The following is a 20,757-nucleotide window of genomic DNA, read 5'->3' as shown; positions in this document are numbered from 1 at the left end:
GGGACCGGTAGGTTGATTGGCTCAACTCTATGAGAAAGATGGCAGTTCTCATATACGGACTATGTGCTGTAATCAGATTTTTGCATGCTCAGAAGCAGATGCCAGCAGAGATACACCGGAACTTGTGAGAGGTGTACGGACTGGATACCATAAGTGACAGTATAGTCAGACAATGGTGCAGATCCATCATGAACAACCCCACACACCTGACCGCAAGTAGGCTCTATTGCATCACTTTAAGTGGGAGCCCTAACCTCATGCTTCTTGCATCCTCATTCATCTCTTCCTTCAGCTGAAGCAGTTTCTGGCAGTACATACGTTTTGACAGTAACGCTGCTGTACAGACGATTCCACTTTTTGGAGGCAGACACATGACATGGGCATACAAAATTTAGTGCCACACTACAACAAATACCTGAAGAATGGTGGTGAATATGTCGAAAAGTAAGTCATGGGTCACTGTAATTAAGACAATAAAATGTCCTCAGATAAAGCTTCAACCTGTTAAATTCAATAACAGTAGACGACAAGTGAAAATTCACTAGAGCTGGCAGAGGAACATTGATTACTGACGAAAATGATATGTTTTTAGGATTGAGAGCCTGAAAGTTTGTCCGATGAAATGTACTACATCAGACAAGGATGCATAAGAGTGCCATGCATGCATTTTTATGCCGCAGCGAGACATTTTGTCCCAGTTCAACATTAGTCAGATATAAGTAAGTCTTGAAGCTTTCCTGGTGACGAATGATGACATGATTCTCTCAGGCTATCGGCCAGGTGAGTTGTGGAAAAATTCCAAACTTTCGAAAGCTTGGAATCTTTTCCACAACTCACCTGGTCAATAGCCCGAGAGAATCTTTTCATTAGTCGGATTGGAGCGAATTTACAATACCGGAAGTATCTTCAATTGCTTTCAAATTCGGCATACTCACTAATTTTGGCCTCGTAATCACGAATCTGCAGTTAAAATTTGGTGGTCACGTCTAGAAATTGCAAAATAAGACGAAATAAGTGTGTCCGTGAACGGAGTAAACACCCTTGATTTATGAAGAAAACAACTATTTTTTGCAATGATTAGCATTTCAAAACTATGTTTATGATGACCATGCATTTTAACTATGCTTGCCTAACCTAACCTTACAGTGAATGGTTCGTGGGGCAAACATTTTTACCACCTTTTGTAAGACGCCATTCTCTCAGACAGCGTAACAAATAGCGAACTTCACTTGTTCACATCATCAAACATGGTTACCATATTAGTGTATCGACAATCATAGCGGTAATATCTGCACGTAATTTTGCAATTTCTAGACATGACCGCCAATTTTTTACTGCAGATTCGTGATCACAAGGCCAAAATTAGTGATTATACCGAATTTGAAAGCAAACGGAGATACTTCCGGTATTGCAAATTTATACCATCAGATTTATCTGACAAAAATCACATGCATCAACGGAGAATAAATATTCGGCGGATCAAATGTCATTCCACAGCATACGCCAAAAAATTCAGGTTGGATAAAAGCCCTCATTCGTTTCAATGTTCCATCAGAATGTCCACACAATGCCATACTATGGTGCTGGACAACTGTTGGACGGTGCCAGAGTGGGTGCACTGTTCTGATCGACCGGTCCGACCCCTTATAGCTCCCACAGACAAGAACAAAAATATGTCAATACATTTTAAATGTGATTTAGAGGTTCATCAAACGTGCCTGCCTCAGTGGAAATTTCTCCTCCCCCACCTTCCTTCACTTGTTTCTGACACAGTGGTTGTGTCCAATGTATAATAGAGACCTAAAAGTTTAAAGGCTGCAAAGATGAATTCCCATTTGGTAAAAGTTTACTATCCGTTGGACACCTATAACTTCTGAGTTTCGTCAATTTTTGACATTCGTACTTACCTATCTGCTTTGCGGAACATTCCGGGAATAGATTTTGGGGCTATCCATCCCGGAATCGGTGTGAAATTTAAACAAAAAAGTTATTTTCGTTTGAAATTTTTGACTCAAATTGCCCACCGATTCCAGGGTCCGCCCTTGTGGTAATTGACTTAGCGCCCCCAACCGCTACGCTCTGCTCCTGCTCCCCGGCTTTTTCTATAGACTCCCTGTTAAAGGCATGTTAGAAATTGGAAGGAGTCACCTGCCCCCAAATGAGCCCCAAACTTTTAAATTTGAAGAAATCTGTTTCCAGGATACGGAAAAATTACCTGAATTTCACACAAAACACCTTCCCGATATTAGACAACACTACAGAAACTTATTACGGTAAGTAGTTTCTTCTGTAGAAATGAAGAAATCTGTCCGACTGATAGTAAACAAGTACCATCCCATTTAAGTGCAGCGCTTGATAACAGTTAGATATAGTGGAAACACATTTCTTCAAATTTACAGGAGAAAAGATGGGAAAGTACTTACGGAATTGAGTTCCTGTGGACTTTTGGAAGCTGGGAATAGTATTTTTTCCATTCGTGCAAACTTATTCGGCCGGTAAATAATTAATTTTCAACATTCATGTATCTCCCTTGCACGATAGCCCGTGCCACCATTACCGTTGACTATGTGAATCAAATGTTCCGTGTGTTCAATTATGTAACCCCCTGTCAGTGTAGCAACCACGCGGTAGTTTTACAAGATGACGTGTGAGCGTTTTTTTTTTTCAATTTAATTTTCTGTTTGCCTAACCTAACTGAACCTAACCTAACCTTCCGTGAATGGTTTGTGGATTAATTTTAGAATAAAAACCATCATTTTTTGGTTAATAAGTGTTAGTGTAGCAACCACGCGGTAGTTTTACATGATGACGTGTGAGCGTGTTTTTTTTCCAATTCAATTTTCTGTTTGCTTAACCTAACTGAACCTAACCTAACCTTCCGTGAATGGTTTGTGGATAAATTTTCGCTTAGAAACCTTTTGTGAATAGTTTGTGCAGCATTTATCGGTTCATAAGTTTGGTAACACTGCACATCAGCTGACGACACTGCATATCAGCTGATGATAGACAACATGAGTCAAGATTTGGCCGCCAATTAGCAACGACCAATAAATACTTATAATGTTAAAAATAATGCTTCTTTCATTGAAAAAAAAAAAGTAATCCCAAGTTGAAAAATGTTCCGCTATGCATATGAGGTAAGTACAAATGAATAGAATAGAATACTTTATTAGTCATTAGACAACATGATTGCAATAGACTTCGTCATAATAAGTATATAAATGTTAATATAAAAAATTACAAAAGAAAATAAAATTAAAAATACATATTAAAATATTACACATTCAACAATACAGTTTGCAAATTAAACTACATGTTTTATTACAGCAAAACCAATTGGAAAATAGTACTCTATTTTGATTACAATACAATACCTACCACATGGCGCTACAGCTCCTCATGGGCTTTGGCCTCCTCAACTATGTGCCTCCATCTATTCCTGTCCTCTGCAATCTCCCACCATCTTTTCACCTTCATGTGACGCAAATCTTCCAGGACACCATCTAGCCATCTTGTCATTGGTCTTCCTCTTCTTCTTGTTGAATAGATTTTTTCTTGCATCACTTTCCTTTGCATTCTATCCTTTCCCATTCTCTGTACGTGACCCAGCCACCGCATTCTTTGTGATTTAATAAATCTCACAATATCCTCTTTCCCTAGTATATGGTTAATTTCTTCATTAGTTCTTATTCTCCAGAAATTATTTTCATTAACTGGTCCATATATTTTGCGTATCACCCTCCTCTCAAATCTGCGCAATGCTTCCTCTTCTGTCTTATTCATTACCCATGCCTCTGAACCATATGTTATTATAGGTCTTATTAACGTTTTATATATGGTAATTTTGAGATTACTGTTTATTAGTTTGCTCTTTAATAATTGCATGTTTGCATAATATGCTCTATTCCCCATGTATATCCTTTTCTTTATCATGCTATCTTTTTTATTTTGTTCATTTATGATCAGCCCTAAGTATTGGAATGACCTGACTCTTTCAAATTCCTTCCCATTTATTTCTATTCTTTCCTCTCTATATTTGTCAGGTTTTTGGGTAACAATCATGTACTTTGTTTCATTGATATTTGTTTCTAGTCCTAACCTATTTGCAGTTTCTTCTAATCTCTGGTATGTTTTCTTTAAATCTTTTCTTGTTCGTGCTATTATTGCAATGTCATCTGCATATGCGCATATTTGAGTGCTCTTTGTAAAAATTGATCCTCTCTTATCTACCTTTTGAACGGCCACGTGTAATGCTAGTATGAAGAGTGTGGTTGACAGTCCATCTCCTTGTTTGACTCCTCTGTAATATGGAAATTCTCTACTTGTTTCATTCCCTATTTTCACTTTTGCTCTGGTCTGTTTCATTGTCATTTCTATTAAATTTATTAACTTGATGGGGATTTTTAATTCTTGCATAGCTCTACTCAGTTCGGGTCTCCTTATACTATCAAATGCTCTTTTGTAGTCAATGAATAGAATTAGGAGGTCTATTGCATGTTCATAGTGTTTTTCAATTATCTGTTGTATAACGAATAATTGATCTGTTGTATCCCTACCTGGTCTAAATCCACATTGATATTCTCCTACTATAGCTTCAGTATATTTCTTCAGTCTTTCATTAATAATACTGGTAAGGACTTTGTACACCACATTTAGCAGCATTATTGGTCTATAGTTACTACATTCCGTTCGATCCCCTTTTTTGTGTATTGGGCATACTATTCCAACTTTCCATCCTTCCAGCATTTGTTCTTCTTTCCAGATCCGTTCCAGGAGTTTATGGATTTCAATTTTCATTGTCAGTCCTGCCATCTTTAGCATTTCTATTATTATACCGTCTTCTCCTGGTGCTTTGTTATTTTTCACTTTTCTAATTGCTATTTCTATCTCCTCCATTGTTGGTGGGTCTTCAATGCTTCCCTCATTGTATCCATCTATTCCTGTTGTTCCCACTAGTTCCTCTTCTTTTCCTAGTTGTTCTTGATAATATTCTGCCCATCTCTCTAATTTTCTATGCTGATCTCCTATCACTGCTCCGTTTTTATCCTTATAGCCAATTTCCTTTGGTTGGTATCCTTTATTTACTTTTTTGATTGCGGTATATACTTTTCTTGTTTCATTTTGTCTACTCAAGTCATCTATCTCCATCAGCTGTTTCTTCATTATCTCCTTCTTTTTCTGTTTGCATGTTTTATTAGCTATATTCCTTTTTTCTCGATACCTTTCGACATTTCCTCTCGTTTTTCTTTGTATCATTTTTTGTCTAGCTTCGTTCTTTTCCTTTATTACTTTCTCACAATCCTCATCGAACCACATTTTTTCCCCTACTTGTTTATCTTCTCCTATTATTTCTTCTGTTACTTCTTTTAGAGTTCCTTGTATTTTCTCCCAGTGTTTTTCGGTTGAGCTCCTCTCTTCTGCTGTCCAACTTTGTGTTTTTTGAGCTATTTCATCTTGGTATCTTTGTCTGATTTCTTCTTTTTTCCATTTTATTCTTTTTAGTTTTTCTGTCTGTTGTCTTGTTCTTATTCTCTCTCGAACTTTTACTTTCAAAAGAAAGTGGTCAGAGTCACAGTTAGGTTCTCTGCAACTTCTAATATCTGTGATTGAGGAGGAATATCTGTGACCTACCAAAACATGGTCGATTTGGTTTGTTGTTATTCCATCTGGGGATCTCCAGGTCCCCAAATGTATATCTTTATGTGGGAAACACGTGCTTTTTATTATCATTTTGTTTCTAATTGCAAACTGATAGAGTAGATTGCCATTATTATTGCTTTCTCTATGTAAGGTATAGACTCCACTTATTCCTTTTCTCCTATCCTCCTTGCCAATTTGTGCATTAAAATCTTCCATGATAATAATTGAATCATATCTAGGTGTTTCTTCTAATGTTTCCTCCAGCTTATCATAAAATTACAATACAAGCCATGTACAAAAACCCATTTTACAGCTCTGTGATGCATTATGAGTAGACATTTACATTTTACAGGCCCTGATGGAAGTGTTCTTCAAATTCCGTGACACTATATATCAGGGCATGAAATTTCAAGTTTGAAGTAAGTCGCCAGTCTAAAATCTTTGGTCGCCACTATTTTATATTGATAAATAATACAAATATGAGCAATTATTAAAAAGAACATACCTTAGGAATTAATGTTTGTGTAGCACTGTCGTTCTGCACTGAAGTACCACTTATCAATCGCAGCTGCTGGGTCAAACTCTGACAAGGGGGGTCCATTTACAGAAACTCTGAGCAAATCATCTAGTGTCTCAGTCTTCAGGCAGTCTTAAGTCTGTTGTGACAGCTGAAACCTCTCTCACATGATGCTGTGCTCACTGGTAGAACAGCACAAAATGTTAAAATCTGGAGCAAATTGGGGAATCTTGCTGAACACTCCTCACTGTGAATCTTCTCCAGCGTCTGATTCAAAGTCAGAGAAGGAAACAAAAGTTTATATTCTGCCCACTCTGCTAACAGAACATCCAAATTCTCATCATAAAGGCTCGGGTTCAAGTACATGTAGAGCTTCTTTATTTCTTCTATCCCAAACTGAAGAATATTTGCTTTGGGAGGCCAACCCAAGGTGTCGAAAACATGCAGAGATGCAATCACATCTGTTGATATAGATTGCAATCTTTCTGTGATGTACACCTTTGCATTGTTAATTAAGTTTCCTCTAACAGTCTGAAACTCTTGCTCTCCATTTTGAATGTTTGTGAGCTGCACATCCCTGATCTGCCCTGAAATGGATACATGGTCCAAGAAATCTTGTTCGCTTGGTCCAACATTAGATTCCAGGTCAGCCAAAACTGAAATACAGTGTTCAATTCTAATTTTCAGAGATGAAATCAAAAGATTCTTATTTTGTAGTGCCACGCTTAAAGGGTTCAATTTCCTGTAGAAATCCGAAAGGAGTGCAGAAGCTTAACAAATTTGAATAGCTTCAAACTTTTCAGCAAACCCTTAGCTTTAGCGCCATCATTGTCTTTCCATGGGCCACCTGTTCAAGATGGGTCACAACAGCTTTCCATGATTGCAAGAGAGCTCTTACAGCACTTTCTTTGCTGGCTAACCACCTAATAGTGTGGATATCACTCAGTTTTAGAATTTCGTCTCCAATAACTTCTGCCGTTTCTCTCAAGAGGTGAAGTCTTTTAGCAGAGCCATGATAAAACTGAAAAATATTCCTAACCACGGAATCAAATGCTCTAAGATATTCAACTTCACCACACACATCCAACTCCAAACGGTGTGCAAGGCAATGAATATTACCATTTTATTACAAATAGCTTTCATTTGCACAGCCAATCCTGATTTGTGCCCGACCATATTTGCTGCACCATCAGTACCCAAGCCTACAATGTAACACTTGTTTCTGTATTTATTTGGACCTATTGCCTTATCTAAATAATCAGTTACGGCAGTGAAGTAACCAGCAGAAGTAGAGTTCGGGAGCTCTATTAATCCTAAAATGTCCTCTTTGATGTGACCATCATTTGCATCCACGTATCGAACATACACATTTGCATGCTCGACTGTTGATCTATCTGTGGATCCATCAATCAGAAGGCTGATGTATGTACTTTTCTTTATTTTCTCCACTAGATCTAACTTCAAAGTTTCAGCTATGAAATGAATAAATTCTCTGCATTGCTTTTCATTGCCATACTTAGGTAGAACACTCACACTTAATTTTCCTGCCAAACACAGCAGATCTACAAAGTCTTTAAATGGTTTCTCATGTTTAGCTACATTAAATAAATTTGTAAGATGAGAAAACATCTGGTGATCCATTTTTTAATGCATTTTGCCATCTGTTTTTCTGTCGGGCATTCTTTTGCCTTTGCACTGGCAACATTTTCACTATGGACTTTACTCTGATTATGCTTTAAAAAGGACTCCTTTTTAAAAGGTAAAGAAAACCCATTGACCCATTTTTTATCAATGTTACTGGTAGGCACCTGTTTACAATATTTGCAAGATGCGACATTTGTTGCTTCGTCATACAACAACCTCAAAATGGTATAACCACTCTATATTAAATTTCCTTTTAACTGGAAATGACAATGAATCACTATCACATTTCCTCTTACCACTTTTAGCACAGCTGGGAGATGAGGTAAGCTGAACACTGCTACTAGCTGATTTTGATACATCACCCGTAACGAAAAAGGATCGAATGTTTGTTTGCTTCTTCTCCATAGCAGTAATTGAACTAAATAAAACTAATTCTCTGGAACCACTTCACTCACAGGCAACTACCACCGAACCAAAAAGAACGAGGTAAACAGAACAAACGTTACTACCACGTCAACTAACGCTCACGAATGCATTTATAGCATTCTTTTTTTCAACGAAACGAAGACTGGACACTAAGCACGCGAGAGCAGTTCACAACTGTGAAAACTGAGTTTTTTCCGTGCACAAGCAAGGAGCCATGGTCTGCTCCACTCTACCCCTCAAGTCCGAACGGTGCACGATGCATATTCTGTTCGCCACATCTTCGCGACCTTACCTCACTCACCCCTCTTGCTGCCAAAATCTCAACGCGTATCTCCGTTGACAGTCGAAACGTTGCCACATCTTTTCGTGCTTCACGGGTGTCAGAAGTCAGGCCTCCTCTGGCTATGGTCACTGCATCGCTCAGCGACATGTTGGGGGAGGGATGAAGACAGGCCCATAGCGAGCAGTAGGTGAGGAGGCTGGCAAAAGAAAGAGGGTGCCGCCATAGAATGTTTTTTTTTTTTTATGGCAGCAAAAGCAAAGTCAGGTTATGCGAGGGAGATATTTACAATTAGGAGATGTATATTCCGTATGAGTAGTTGTAAGCCCGTTTTACCTGGGCTTTGAGGTACAGGGAAGTTTCATTTAAACATTTTAGGTAGAGCTTAATAATGTTTGATGGCTGAACCTGCTCCGTAGGAGGGTAGAGATATGGAGAGTTGGTGTAAAAGGTTATTCACGCTTGTTCATACCTGGTAGATGTGTGTGGTGTCTTGTCCTAATGCTTCTCGCAGACCGAATCGTGAAAGTTCCAAGGTTCTATCCAGCGACCCTCAGTTCACCAAGCCAAGCGATCCCTTGCGCCTTGTAGCATGCTAGGCAGCGGTAACTCCGTGTTCCATCGTCGTAGTTAGCAGTGTAACGTGTTGTAGAGTAATCGGACTAGTTATCCATGTAGCGTCGATGAGTGTCAGAATCAAAAGAGTAGTTTACATCACCCCATCAGCTAACTGGTTCAGATCCCTTCATTCTATAGAATGACACGATTCTAGTTACACACTGTTAAAATGTTGTTTCCCAAATTAGCAGTAATGTAGGTATTGTTATTTTAATTTCAATTTTATGATTTGTAAAGAATTACGACTGAAGCTCTGCTGGCCCCTTGAGAAAAATCCTGCGAGCGCCCTTGGACCCATGCTTGTCCCAGATAAATTAAACATCAATGTATAAAGTATGTATTTCACACATCACACACATAATCTTATTCAAATCACAGAACTTTGCATTTTAGAGCAGTGCAGGCTGGCACTGGAACAAGATAACTTTAAATTGGCGCAGTCATTTTTTTTAAGGGAATAGTATTGTTTTTGTTTTTAAAAATGTGCCCTGTCCTGCGGAATAATTTACTTAACATCGTTTTGGAAAAAAATCGAAAAAAAAGCACCTGCAAGGCGAAAATCCGTGATAATAAATAATTAAAGATTGTCGCTACCCTACATTCTCTTTCACTTAGCTTTATACGCGTAATAAACACAAGTACGTTAAAACAACAATATTTTTTTTAAATTATTCTTAAAATCGATGTAATCAAACATATTTGTGGCTGACACATTTTAAAAAAGTAACATCCACGAATTACTTTTTCAGTGTACATTAATAATATATTTAATAATTTTATTTCTGTTCATAGTCTTTGTTCTTGGGCGACGTTAATAAATGTTCCGTTATTTTTATTCAACCGCGAAGATGTGGATGTGCGGTGATGGTATGAAAGTTAGGAAGGGACACCCAGGCCGGTATCTGAACCCAGAAACTCTGGTGTCGTAGCACACTGTACTAACGACTTCGCCAAGAAGGTCGGTGGAAGGTAGCATTTTGAGCAAAGCAGAAATTAAGTTATATATATATATATTTCATGTAAGATATGATGGTGGCACCGAGGCACATAGTGCTTCGGATCCCACTTTAAACTGTAGGTCCAGTCCCGATTAACCTACTGTGCACTTAAAACGCCAAATTAATATCAATCAATTTAATATATGAACCAGCATGTAGTGCATCTCCACTGCATATCGAATTAGGGATCCAGTTTACAAGGGGATTATATTCTGTACTCTTCACAGTTAAAAGTGTTAACCCACTGAGAAACCAGCCAGCAACGTGGCGGATTGGTTGGCATTTCGCGCTACAATGCCACGGGTTTCAGGTTCAAATCCTGACATGGGCATGGATGTTCGTGAGTGTCCATTCAATTCCATCATATCACCACTCATCCCCATCTTCGCAAATTAACCAAAAGTGGCACAAAAAGTGAAGTAAAATAAAGCAAATCAATCAATCAAACCACTGAGAAACCTAAGTTTTATATTTTGGAATCTCTCTAATTGAACTGGGCCTCCTCCAGGACGTAGTGATAACGTCACTCTGAAATCAAGGGGAGCAGAATTCCTTACCCAGTGGGGGTACAATGTAGTTCGAATCCCACTTTAAGCTGTAGGTTCAACCCCGATTAGCCTTTTTGGACATAAAGTGAACTTTATAAAAACAATCTTTCGTTGAACTTGATATTGGTTTACATTTTTTACATGTAAGTTTGAATATGCATAATAATAATGATTATAATTAATAGATGTAATGAAAACTGAAATGAACATTTTGCTACGCTTGGAAAAACAAAAAACAAAGAAAAAAGCAGTCGAACGAATCAGGGAAGAACGCCCTCCTCCCTGCTCTGTTTAAGTGGGGGGAGAGTAGATGGTCGGACGCTTGGCAACTCTTAACTAGCCTTTCTTTGTCGGTGCGTTCTGCACCCCAAGATTTATAGTTGTGGTTTTGCCTCCGATGGGGGACACGGAGGTCCGATTAGATGGTGTCGGCGTTGAGTGGACACAGGATTTTCAATCGGCTCGCTTTCCAAAACCATGTACGAACGTTGGATTGAGATGTTCAGGCATGTTTGACTCATATTTGAAACAACAAAATTTTAGTCGCCAGCTTCAAAACTTTTGGTCGCTAATGGCGACCGGAAATTTCGTGCCCTGCTATATATAGAATATTGTACTAATATATTATTAATGTGTTTAGCAAACTGCTTGTTTTCTAAATTACATATAGAAGCTGGTAGCAAATTGAATAATCTCATTCCAGTATGTTTAAAATTTTGTTGAGTCTTGCATAGTCTAGCGTACGGCATTTCTATATTCAGATTGTGCCTTGTATTATAGTCATGTACATTAGATCGCAACCTAAAACTGGGGAGGTTTTCCTTTATGTACATTAAACTATGATAAATATTTATAGAAGGCACTGTCATAATACGGTATTCCTTAAAGAATTCCCTACATGACTCCATATCCTGTACTCCTTTAATACAACGTATAGCCTTCTTTTGCCATTTAAAGACTTCCTTTGCACCTGTAGAGTTTCCCCATAGTAAATTTCCATACAGTAAGTGTGAATGGAAAAGAGTGTAGTACACAGATATCATCATTTCCTCACTTACAGACCTTTTTAATTTCTGCAATACATATAAGACACGGGCAAGTTTCTTACATAGTTCCTGGGTATGAACTGACCAGTTTAATTTTGTATCTAAATATATGCCAATCAATTTTACATAATCCTGATTACTTAAGGTGCATGGTGGGTTGTAGAAAAACTGAGTTTCTGTTTTTGTCGTATTTAACACCAAGCTATTTGTTTTAAAACATAAAGAGGAAGCATTTAACATTTCTTTATTTTTGATACTAAGGTTAAGAATAGTATGATCATTTGTAATAAAGGTAGTGTCATCAGCATAGATAGCTGTTTTATACAGTAGGCAATTAGGTAGGTCATTCATATAAACTAAAAACAAAAATGGACCTAATACTGATCCTTGGGGGACACCAGACAAAACGTCTATCTCATCAGATTTCTTATTATTAAATTTTACTATCTGTCGCCGATTAGTGAGATAAGACTTAAGGGATAATTCATTTCCCTTTATTCCATAATACTGTAGTTTTTTAAGCAAGATTTCATGCGCAACTGTATCAAAGGCCTTACTTACGTGTATATGAGCCAGACTCGAAACCATTAATTATCTCATTTACGACGGTCTCTACCGCATTAATAGTAGATAGCCCCGATCTGAATCCAAAGTGGGCTACATTAATAGGTGAATTCTGTTCAAAATAAAGGGTCAATTGCTTTTTTACACAGTACTCTATAATTTTAGAAAACACTGGAACAAGGGATATAATTAAATTAATGAAATTAATTTGAAAATAAACAAGTTAAATGTGTTTCCGCTATATCTAACTAGTATCCAGCGTTTAATAAGACATCTTCAAAATCAAATGTCTGACAGGTTCATTTCATCACATCGCATCTACAGTTCAAGAAAAAAACATTTGTCAATGAAGACAAAATTCCGACTTTCTTTGACCTCTCCAATTCCGACTTTTCAAGGTTTGTCGCCACCCTGCGTGCGTGTGTGTGAGACAGAGAGAGAGGGGGATCTCATTTCTATCAAATTATGTATGAATAATGGGTAAATATGCGATAACGCCCAGACACCTTTCACTCATTTATTTCCTTAATTTTACCACTGGTACTTACCTATTTTGCCTTGCGGAACATTCTTTAAGGTGAAGTTATGCCTTTTTCCATAAAATGCTGTCAACTTTTCATATTACGATTGATTATTTGTCTTACTTCATCTGCTTCTGTAATAGACAATATGGCGTGCACTCGTAATGGATCATCGCGCGTCATGACGCGCCAGCTTGTGTTTTGTCGATTTTCAGTGCACAAGCAGTGTTTCAAACCTTCATGACCGAAAATTACATACTTTTCATTTTTTTTTCATGTTTACCTCCACAAACCATTGACGTTAGCCCCAAAATCCATCCATGGGTAGCCCCACAAACCATTGACGTTAGCCCCAAAAACCATCCACGGATAGCCCCACAAACCATTCACACAAGGTTAGGTTAGGCCTGTTAGGTTAGGTTCCATTAGCACTCATTTCACCCCTAAATTCATCGAAAAAAAGAAAGCGCGGCGAACATAGTTGAAAATAGAAATTTTCGTAAAAAGAAGGCACGTTTGGAAACACTGCAGAGATCGCGTGACTTTCAACGCTCTCGCCATCTGCACGCACACAATGAAAACAACGGCATAATGTGGCAGGTAATGACAATTTCTTACGCAAAAAGTGATTAATTGTTGTTCTGCAGCATTAAACTACGAAGTTTTTACTTTCCGTGAAAGAAAATTCCTCCAAGAACGTCCAGAATGCTAAAGAAACTCATTTCAGTAAGTACTTTCTTCTGTAAATTTGAAGAAATCCGTCCGGGCGATATCGCATATTTACCGAGTAATGCTTACCAATATGCCGAGGCACCTCTTAATTTTCTTTACAATGTCCATTCCATTTTCTTCTGCCTGGAAAATACTTATACTTTCCTTTGAGTTACACAGTTCGGAACAGAAAAAACATTTCGAATAAGCCATAATTTCGCACAACTACTGCAACATAAACTTAGTTAATTTTCATCCTCACTTATTCGCTACAACTTTACTTAAGAGGGTAGCACCCCATAACATATATAAAGAAAGGTATTATTTTTCAAATGCAAAATTTGTTTTCACGCAAACACAGACCAATACCAGTGTTGCCACAATCTGTAAGCACAATTTCCCTGTCCAAGGGGTAAAATTTCCCTTTTTTCACCCATTTTTCCCTTCATCTAAAGAATTATTATTATTATTATTATTAATAATAATTAAATATTATCGTTGACCCATGTTCGTATGTATGTATAAAATGTTAATCCATTTCACTTTTAAATGCTACGACGCCAGGGGTACCGGGTTCGAATCCCGGCCTGGGCATGGCTGTTTGTAAGTGTCCATTCATAAATTTCATCATATCATATTCATCCCCATCTTTGCAATTAGATAAAAGTGGCAGAAAAGAGAAGTAAAATAAACCAAATCAATAAACAATAAAATCAATAACTTTTAAATGTTTTTTTGGAAGATTTAGATTTTATTTCTATTTTTTTCTTTGTTCTGAAGATTTTCATCAGTAAAATGCAAAACACACAAACAGAGATTGGATTTAGGGAGCCAATGCCCCTTGTATTCATCACACCATCAGAAGAAAATTAAAAATATTCTACACAAAATGCTGTTCTAGTAAGGCGCACATATGAAGAGTTTGTGTGAAAAATCACATTTTTGCCTCCCCTTAAAAATGTTAAGTTCGGCGCATGGATATACGCGTTTTATTAAAAAAAGATATATATATATATATATATATATATATATATATATATATATATATATATATATATATATATATATATATATATATATATATATATATATATATAGTACATACCTGAGCAAATGTTCTATTTTGGTAAATTTCACATATTAGGTGGAAACTTCTAAAACACAGCAAGTTTTTTATTAAAATTTAATCCATTGTTGGTCACTTCTTGCCACTCTGCACGGAATTTTTTAACTTGTTTCCGCGGTATTTTTTCATCTTCCGATAATTCTCCACGACGTTTTCGAATATATTCTGGAGTTACAGTTAGTTTGGTTAGTTTCCTTTGCTTCCCCTGTTCTCGCGTCGTCGAAGACGGGCACAGCCTTCCACCAAACACTCGCACACCACGAATAACCCACCCAGTGTCCAATGAAGACTGAAGTAAAGATAGGTTTGCGACAAAGATAACTTTATGGTTTGCACGTGTAGTGTTTGAGGCAAAATTCAGAGAACCGGGGAAACAATACCCTCGGCAGGCCCGTAGCTAGAGGTGGGGCAGGGGGGGCAACTGCCCCCCCTGAGAGCCTGCTTTGCCCCCCCTGTGAAAAATACAGAACACATTCCTACCTGGAATTCTCACAAATCTTTACAATTATATCATGTGTTACTCTAACAACATAACAAAGACACTTATTGATTTTGTGATTTATTAGGGTGTATGGGATTCCGTATAATGTCGTATCAGAATTGGGGGAAAAAATTCACTTCCAAATTCAGACTTCGGGTAATGATTTCGCAATTTTCAGTATCTAGAACAGTTGTGACATTTTGAGTAGTCTTGTATTAAAGGTAACCTAATGTGTTCGGATGTTTTTCTTGAATGTGTTGCCCTGAACTTGGAACTGCTTACATTTTTATTTCCAAAGTCTACCTTTTGGTAATAGTGATTCATGTGGTAGAGAGAGGGAGTGGATATTTGATTTTTGTTACTTAGCGTTGCTTTTCTGCCTCATCTAGCTTATCGCAACAATGAGTGATGACGTGAAATTGATGAAGACACACTCATATACAGTGCCGCAACTACAGGGGGCAGGGGGCATTGTCCCCTCCCCCCGACATTGGACGGAAGTCCATTCAAGGGGAAGCAAACATTGAAGTAAAAAAACAAGACTAGGAGAATCTAAGAATAGCAGGACAATTGGATGCTCATGATGGAATTAGTTTTTACGTGTTCCTTGCATTTTTCTTTCAAATTTTATACAAATAAAAATACATTTCGTAAAATTTTTTTGCTCGCTTCGCTCGCAATGTCTGCTTTTCTTATAGAACAAGTTCAGAGCCATAAATAGCTGTGGGGCGACGGGAGTCGGCCCTGGCAGCCAAACGATACATATGAAAAAAAAAAAGAAATCTTAAGAGAATACCATGGCGCCCCGCCCTATTAAAACAATTTCTTTCTATGAAACTTAATATGAAATATTAATGATGACACTGTAATCCAAGAAGTCATTGATCAATCGAGGGATTCCTATTTGTTTGTCAGGTGTCAAAACGTGTATTTCAAATAGCAATATAATACTGAACAATTCACACAATATTTTGCAAAATGGTTAACGTAACCAGTAGGCAAACATTGTCTGTAGTGATGCAAGAGTCTCCCCTTTGAAGGAAATAGAGTCCGTGGTGAACTAATGTGAATTAATGTTTTAGCAAGTACAAAAATGTATTACAAATTTTTACAGAATTCATCAAAGTGTAGATAATATGTAACAATTATTATTTAATTAATTCGATTCTTCTTGCATAACACAACACAATGGTGTTGTTGGATTCTCGTTAGATTCCTTTGTGCGTAAAGATCTTGCATACTGGAAACTAGAGGAAATCATTATGAAGCATGATTTATAAAGGGCTCCCTTAATCAGTCCTGCAGAGAGGCCCAAAGCTGTTGGCAGTGGCGTACGCAAGGGGGGGGTTACCGGGTTTAAACCCCCCCTTGAGTTTTTGAAATATTATGGAAAATGCTGTAGAAAAAAATAAAAATGGCTAATTTATCAGTCAAAGATCTGCGACAGTAATAATAATAATAATAATAATAATTTGAATTATTATTCCCATGCAGCATGAAGAAAAACACAACATTCCAAACACAATCTAAGCGGCCGCCAAGTTCAATTTTGCAATTTGTTTTGCAAAAAGTCGCGCAGTGACTCTCGCGAGAATTGTGAAAATTCCTTGCTTCGTCTTAGTGTGCCGACCTTATTTCAAACGTTCTTCCCGGTACTGATTTCACATCCCCTTGTGAACTCTCAAGTGATGCTGAGTCTACATCCACATCATTAAATAATGTTGAAGAAGTGCTTTGTGAATCACCTAGAAGTGATAAATGTGTTGGAATGTCTATAAACTTACTTTTCAACGAAAACATCGACTCAGTGGAATTTAGCAACATGTATTCTCGCGCTTCATCATCATCCTGGGCGAGTTCCATAGGTAAAGGTAATGTAAATTCCCCCGTGCATATAGCACCGTGCCATGAAGGCACACGTAGTGGTGTGGTGGGCCCCAAAGATTCTCGATCTCGAGCAATTTTGCAGGTGATGTGATCAGCACCATGCTCCGGCAGCCTTCATCCCCTAGGGTTGCTCTCAGGTACCCATTGCCATCAGGCTGGGTGCGGAGACAAGGTTGGATAAATTCCAACCAATTCCGGGAATCGAACCCGGATCTCCCACGAGGTTGTCAGACTAGACCAGCGCGGCTCCTTGAATGAGTTTCATATTTCGATTATTTCAATAAATTTAATATATTTGCTTGTTTTTATGGATTTTCTTCACACTTAAAATGTCTCACTTATCATATACAAATAACCGTTGACTAGACAATTATTTTGTAACAAAGAAACAAAAGAAATGTAATTTTGTTCTATTTCTTTCATAAATAGCTGCATTACTAGTAATTATTATTTTAATTAAACTAATTAATTAATTAATTATAAGAATTATTAATTATTATTATTATTATTAATTAAAGTATAATAAAACAATGGTAATGTGAATTTGTAGAAAGTTTTCGAAATAACACCCCCCTTAATGAATTCCTGCGTACGCTACTGGCTGTTGGTACATATTAATCATCTATTAACATTATCGACCTGTAAATATCAAGTAGATACAGTCCCTATTAGCCTATTTATGTTAAACTTTATATTCTTTGGCAATCTGGAAAAGTCATTATCGTAATATTGCTATTTGATGTTGCTCGAAGTTTTTTTTTGTTCGTTGCAGTTTCAAGATATCATCCCTTTTCTGTTACTATCTCTTTTGAGGGAGGGGGCAAGTGCTTCTATGTACCCTGCCAATGCGACACAATATATTAAAAATCTGCCCCCTCTAGGATTGACTTCGCCCCCCCTACAAAGAATTCCTGGCTACGAGCCTGACCCTCGGACTCCCACTCCCATAAGGGTGAATGGCCAAAGACATCCGGCCCCAAACGGTAGCCAGATGTGGATGTGGGTCAACCCAAATTCCACCCTTCCTCTCAGAACAAAGTATACGACAAAATAAAAAAAAATAATAAGTTCTCATTTTCAAAACTGGAATCTGTTGTTTAATATAATTAATGTTTAGTCTGTCTTAAAATTTCCCTGAAAATTCGCTATTTTTCATCGAATTTCCCTTTTCACTTAAAATTAGCTCCAAATTTCCCTTCAAAAAGGGAAATTTCCCTTCATGTGGCAACACTGACCAATACCAAAGACAGCATTCTTTCATGGGTCTCACTTATCGCACAACAATTGAGCAACCACAGGTTCTAACGTCACGGGACACCGCTTTTTAATTTTATGCTAAATGCTTATGTTGTTAGGTTATGCTAGCTATGTCTAGTTCTCTTAGCATAAATAATAATTTTTCATTGTATTTATGCTAATGGAACCTAACCTAACCTCGTAGGTATCCCTCGTCTGACGTCAGAACAACAGGTAGCAAAATTGTTGTGCGAAGAGGAAGACCCTTCTTGGGTCGACGTGCATATATCTCTTCTTCTTCTCTTCCCCGTTTTGACCAGATTACAGCGCCTTGAATAACGTAGTGTGGAAAACGACCCAAGAAACTGGTTCCCCAGACGGATGAGAAACATAGATGGCAGTGCGATCAATGTCGGTGCTAATTTTCTTATGAAAGTAATGCGGCTTTGTTAGTTTTTGGAATATATTATGTAGATTTGTTTGTCTTGAAAGGCGGTACGTGAATTGATGGAAACAGTTATATTTGTGGAGTGATTTGCAGTCACGAAATGACATTAATTTGGAAAGAAAAGTAAAATAAAATTAATAAATAAATAGCATGCGTAACACAAGAAGAAACATCGCAAAGTGATTCCGAGTATGTCTATGGATTTGGACCAACAAAAGGTCCCGCAAATAACGTTAAAGTAACTTATGTTTAACCCGACCCCCGTGACCGGCCCCCACTGATTGGTGTGAACCAATATCTACGTATTTAAAGCATCCTTGCCGCCAATCAGTGGATCCACCTGCTTGTGGTAGAGCAACGGTGAGCAGCAGAGGCCGGGCGGACCTGGGCTTGGCGCCCCAGGGGGTGGGTAGCCGCCCTCGGGAGTTTTAAAGTGTTGTCCTCGTTGAATTTTGTGTTCTCCCGAGAGGTTTTAAAGTGTGTTGCTAAAATGTGCTCAATCGATATTTTTAGAGTCTTAAATGTATGTTTGATATTGTATAACCTGTCTTTGTGTAATCGTCAAGATGAATCAACAGGATTCCAATAAGAGAAGGATGAGCCTTGATGGGCCTGAATCTAAGAAGAGGAACCAGGGAGAGGTGAATGAGGAAATCGGAACCGAACTTAACCAAACGTTTAGAACCGGTGTGTTAGGAGACGAGATAGAGAGAGAGCGAGAGATTCCAATCACTCATGATTCTGCTTATCAACTTAACACCTTTAGATTTATGATAAATGAACTCCAACTATGTATTGCAAGAGAAAAGCTGACAATATCTAGCAAGACCTTGTTTACCACTATTTTGTCCAAACTAGAGGCCATTTATGAGGACAGCAGAGATGAGATTGAAACCTTGAATGCTGTGAACAAGGAAATAAAAGAGGACAAAAAGTTCTTACAGGGAGAGATAAGAACTACTAGAGAAGCACTAACAAAACAAAGCACAAGTGGTATAAATAACCAGCCCTTGTATACAGATATTGTCCAGAGTACTCATACTCCAAAGAACATTCCAGCTCAAAACAAAAAGACGCAAAGAGCAACACTTTTCCTAAGATCTGAAGATAAATCTCCAAGAGAGATACAAGAAATCGTTACAAAGTATATCGATCCAGCTAAAGAAAAGATACGGATTGGAAATGTAAGATCGAATAGGAATACTCTAATACTAGATGTGGCAACCGAGGAAGAAGCTACAAAACTGAAAACACATAATCAACTGGTGTCAAGAGGCATCACATCAGAACCTATTAAGAAAAGAAATCCTCGGGTCATCATTTATGACGTGCCAAGGTCCTACCAGGATGAAGAAGTAATCGAAAACATTCATACTCTCAACTTTGAAACATCAACTTCGCTGGAGGAATTCAAACAAAATGTCAAGTTTGCTTTTAGGACTGGTAGGAGGGATTGCGTTGCTAGCCATATTGTGCTTGAGACAACTCCGACTTTTAGAAACATGTTTAAGAACAAACAGCAGATCTATCTTCCATTCTCGATACACAATACCAAGGATTTTATTTCAATCCCGCGGTGCTATAACTGCCATGACCTTGGTCATGTTAATAAGCACTGCGAGAGGGAACCAGCATGTGAAAGATGTGGAGAAAGCCACAGAACCCAAGAATGTAAGGAACATAAGAACTTCAAGAGATGTATACCTTGCAAGTATAGAAGGCGTAACTGTAATCAAGAGGCCTGTCCAACGTTTCATGATTTGTGGGAAAGGACAATCAGTAAAATTAACTATGGCTAGCAATCAAAATGTATCTTATAGGAACAACAGTGAAGCCATAAACATTTTACAGTTAAATGCTGGCAGGTCTCAGATGGCTACCGAAGAACTTAGACATATTAGTGAACAGACAAATACCGATCTTATACTCATTCAAGAACCTTATCAGGTCAAAGGTGCAATAGTTGGATTCCCAACGACAGCTAAAATCTTAATTCATGGAAATGAACCGCAAGCAGCGATAATTGTACTTAATAATAATTACAGAGTGCATTGGAATAAAAACCT

The 20,757-nt window shown here is 37.8% G+C and overlaps 1 protein-coding gene across 1 annotated transcript in view; it reads right to left on the bottom strand.

Annotated features, from left to right (window-relative positions):
• LOC146002803 (uncharacterized) overlaps positions 1-13,851 on the bottom strand; it is a 33,139-nt gene extending 19,288 nt beyond the window's left edge. Inside the window, exon 1 of the mRNA XM_083140754.1 lies at positions 13,601-13,851. Coding sequence (XP_082996880.1) covers positions 13,601-13,726 — 126 coding nt within the window. The 5' untranslated portion in view covers positions 13,727-13,851. The remainder of the gene's footprint in view (positions 1-13,600) is intronic.
• Positions 13,852-20,757: the final 6,906 nt, after the last annotated feature.

This window comes from Lepisma saccharinum, chromosome 19, assembly GCF_977018435.1.
Source record: "Lepisma saccharinum chromosome 19, izLepSacc3.1, whole genome shotgun sequence".
Classification (NCBI taxonomy): domain Eukaryota; kingdom Metazoa; phylum Arthropoda; class Insecta; order Zygentoma; family Lepismatidae; genus Lepisma; species Lepisma saccharinum.
This window is presented reverse-complemented; position numbering and strand designations above follow the sequence as displayed.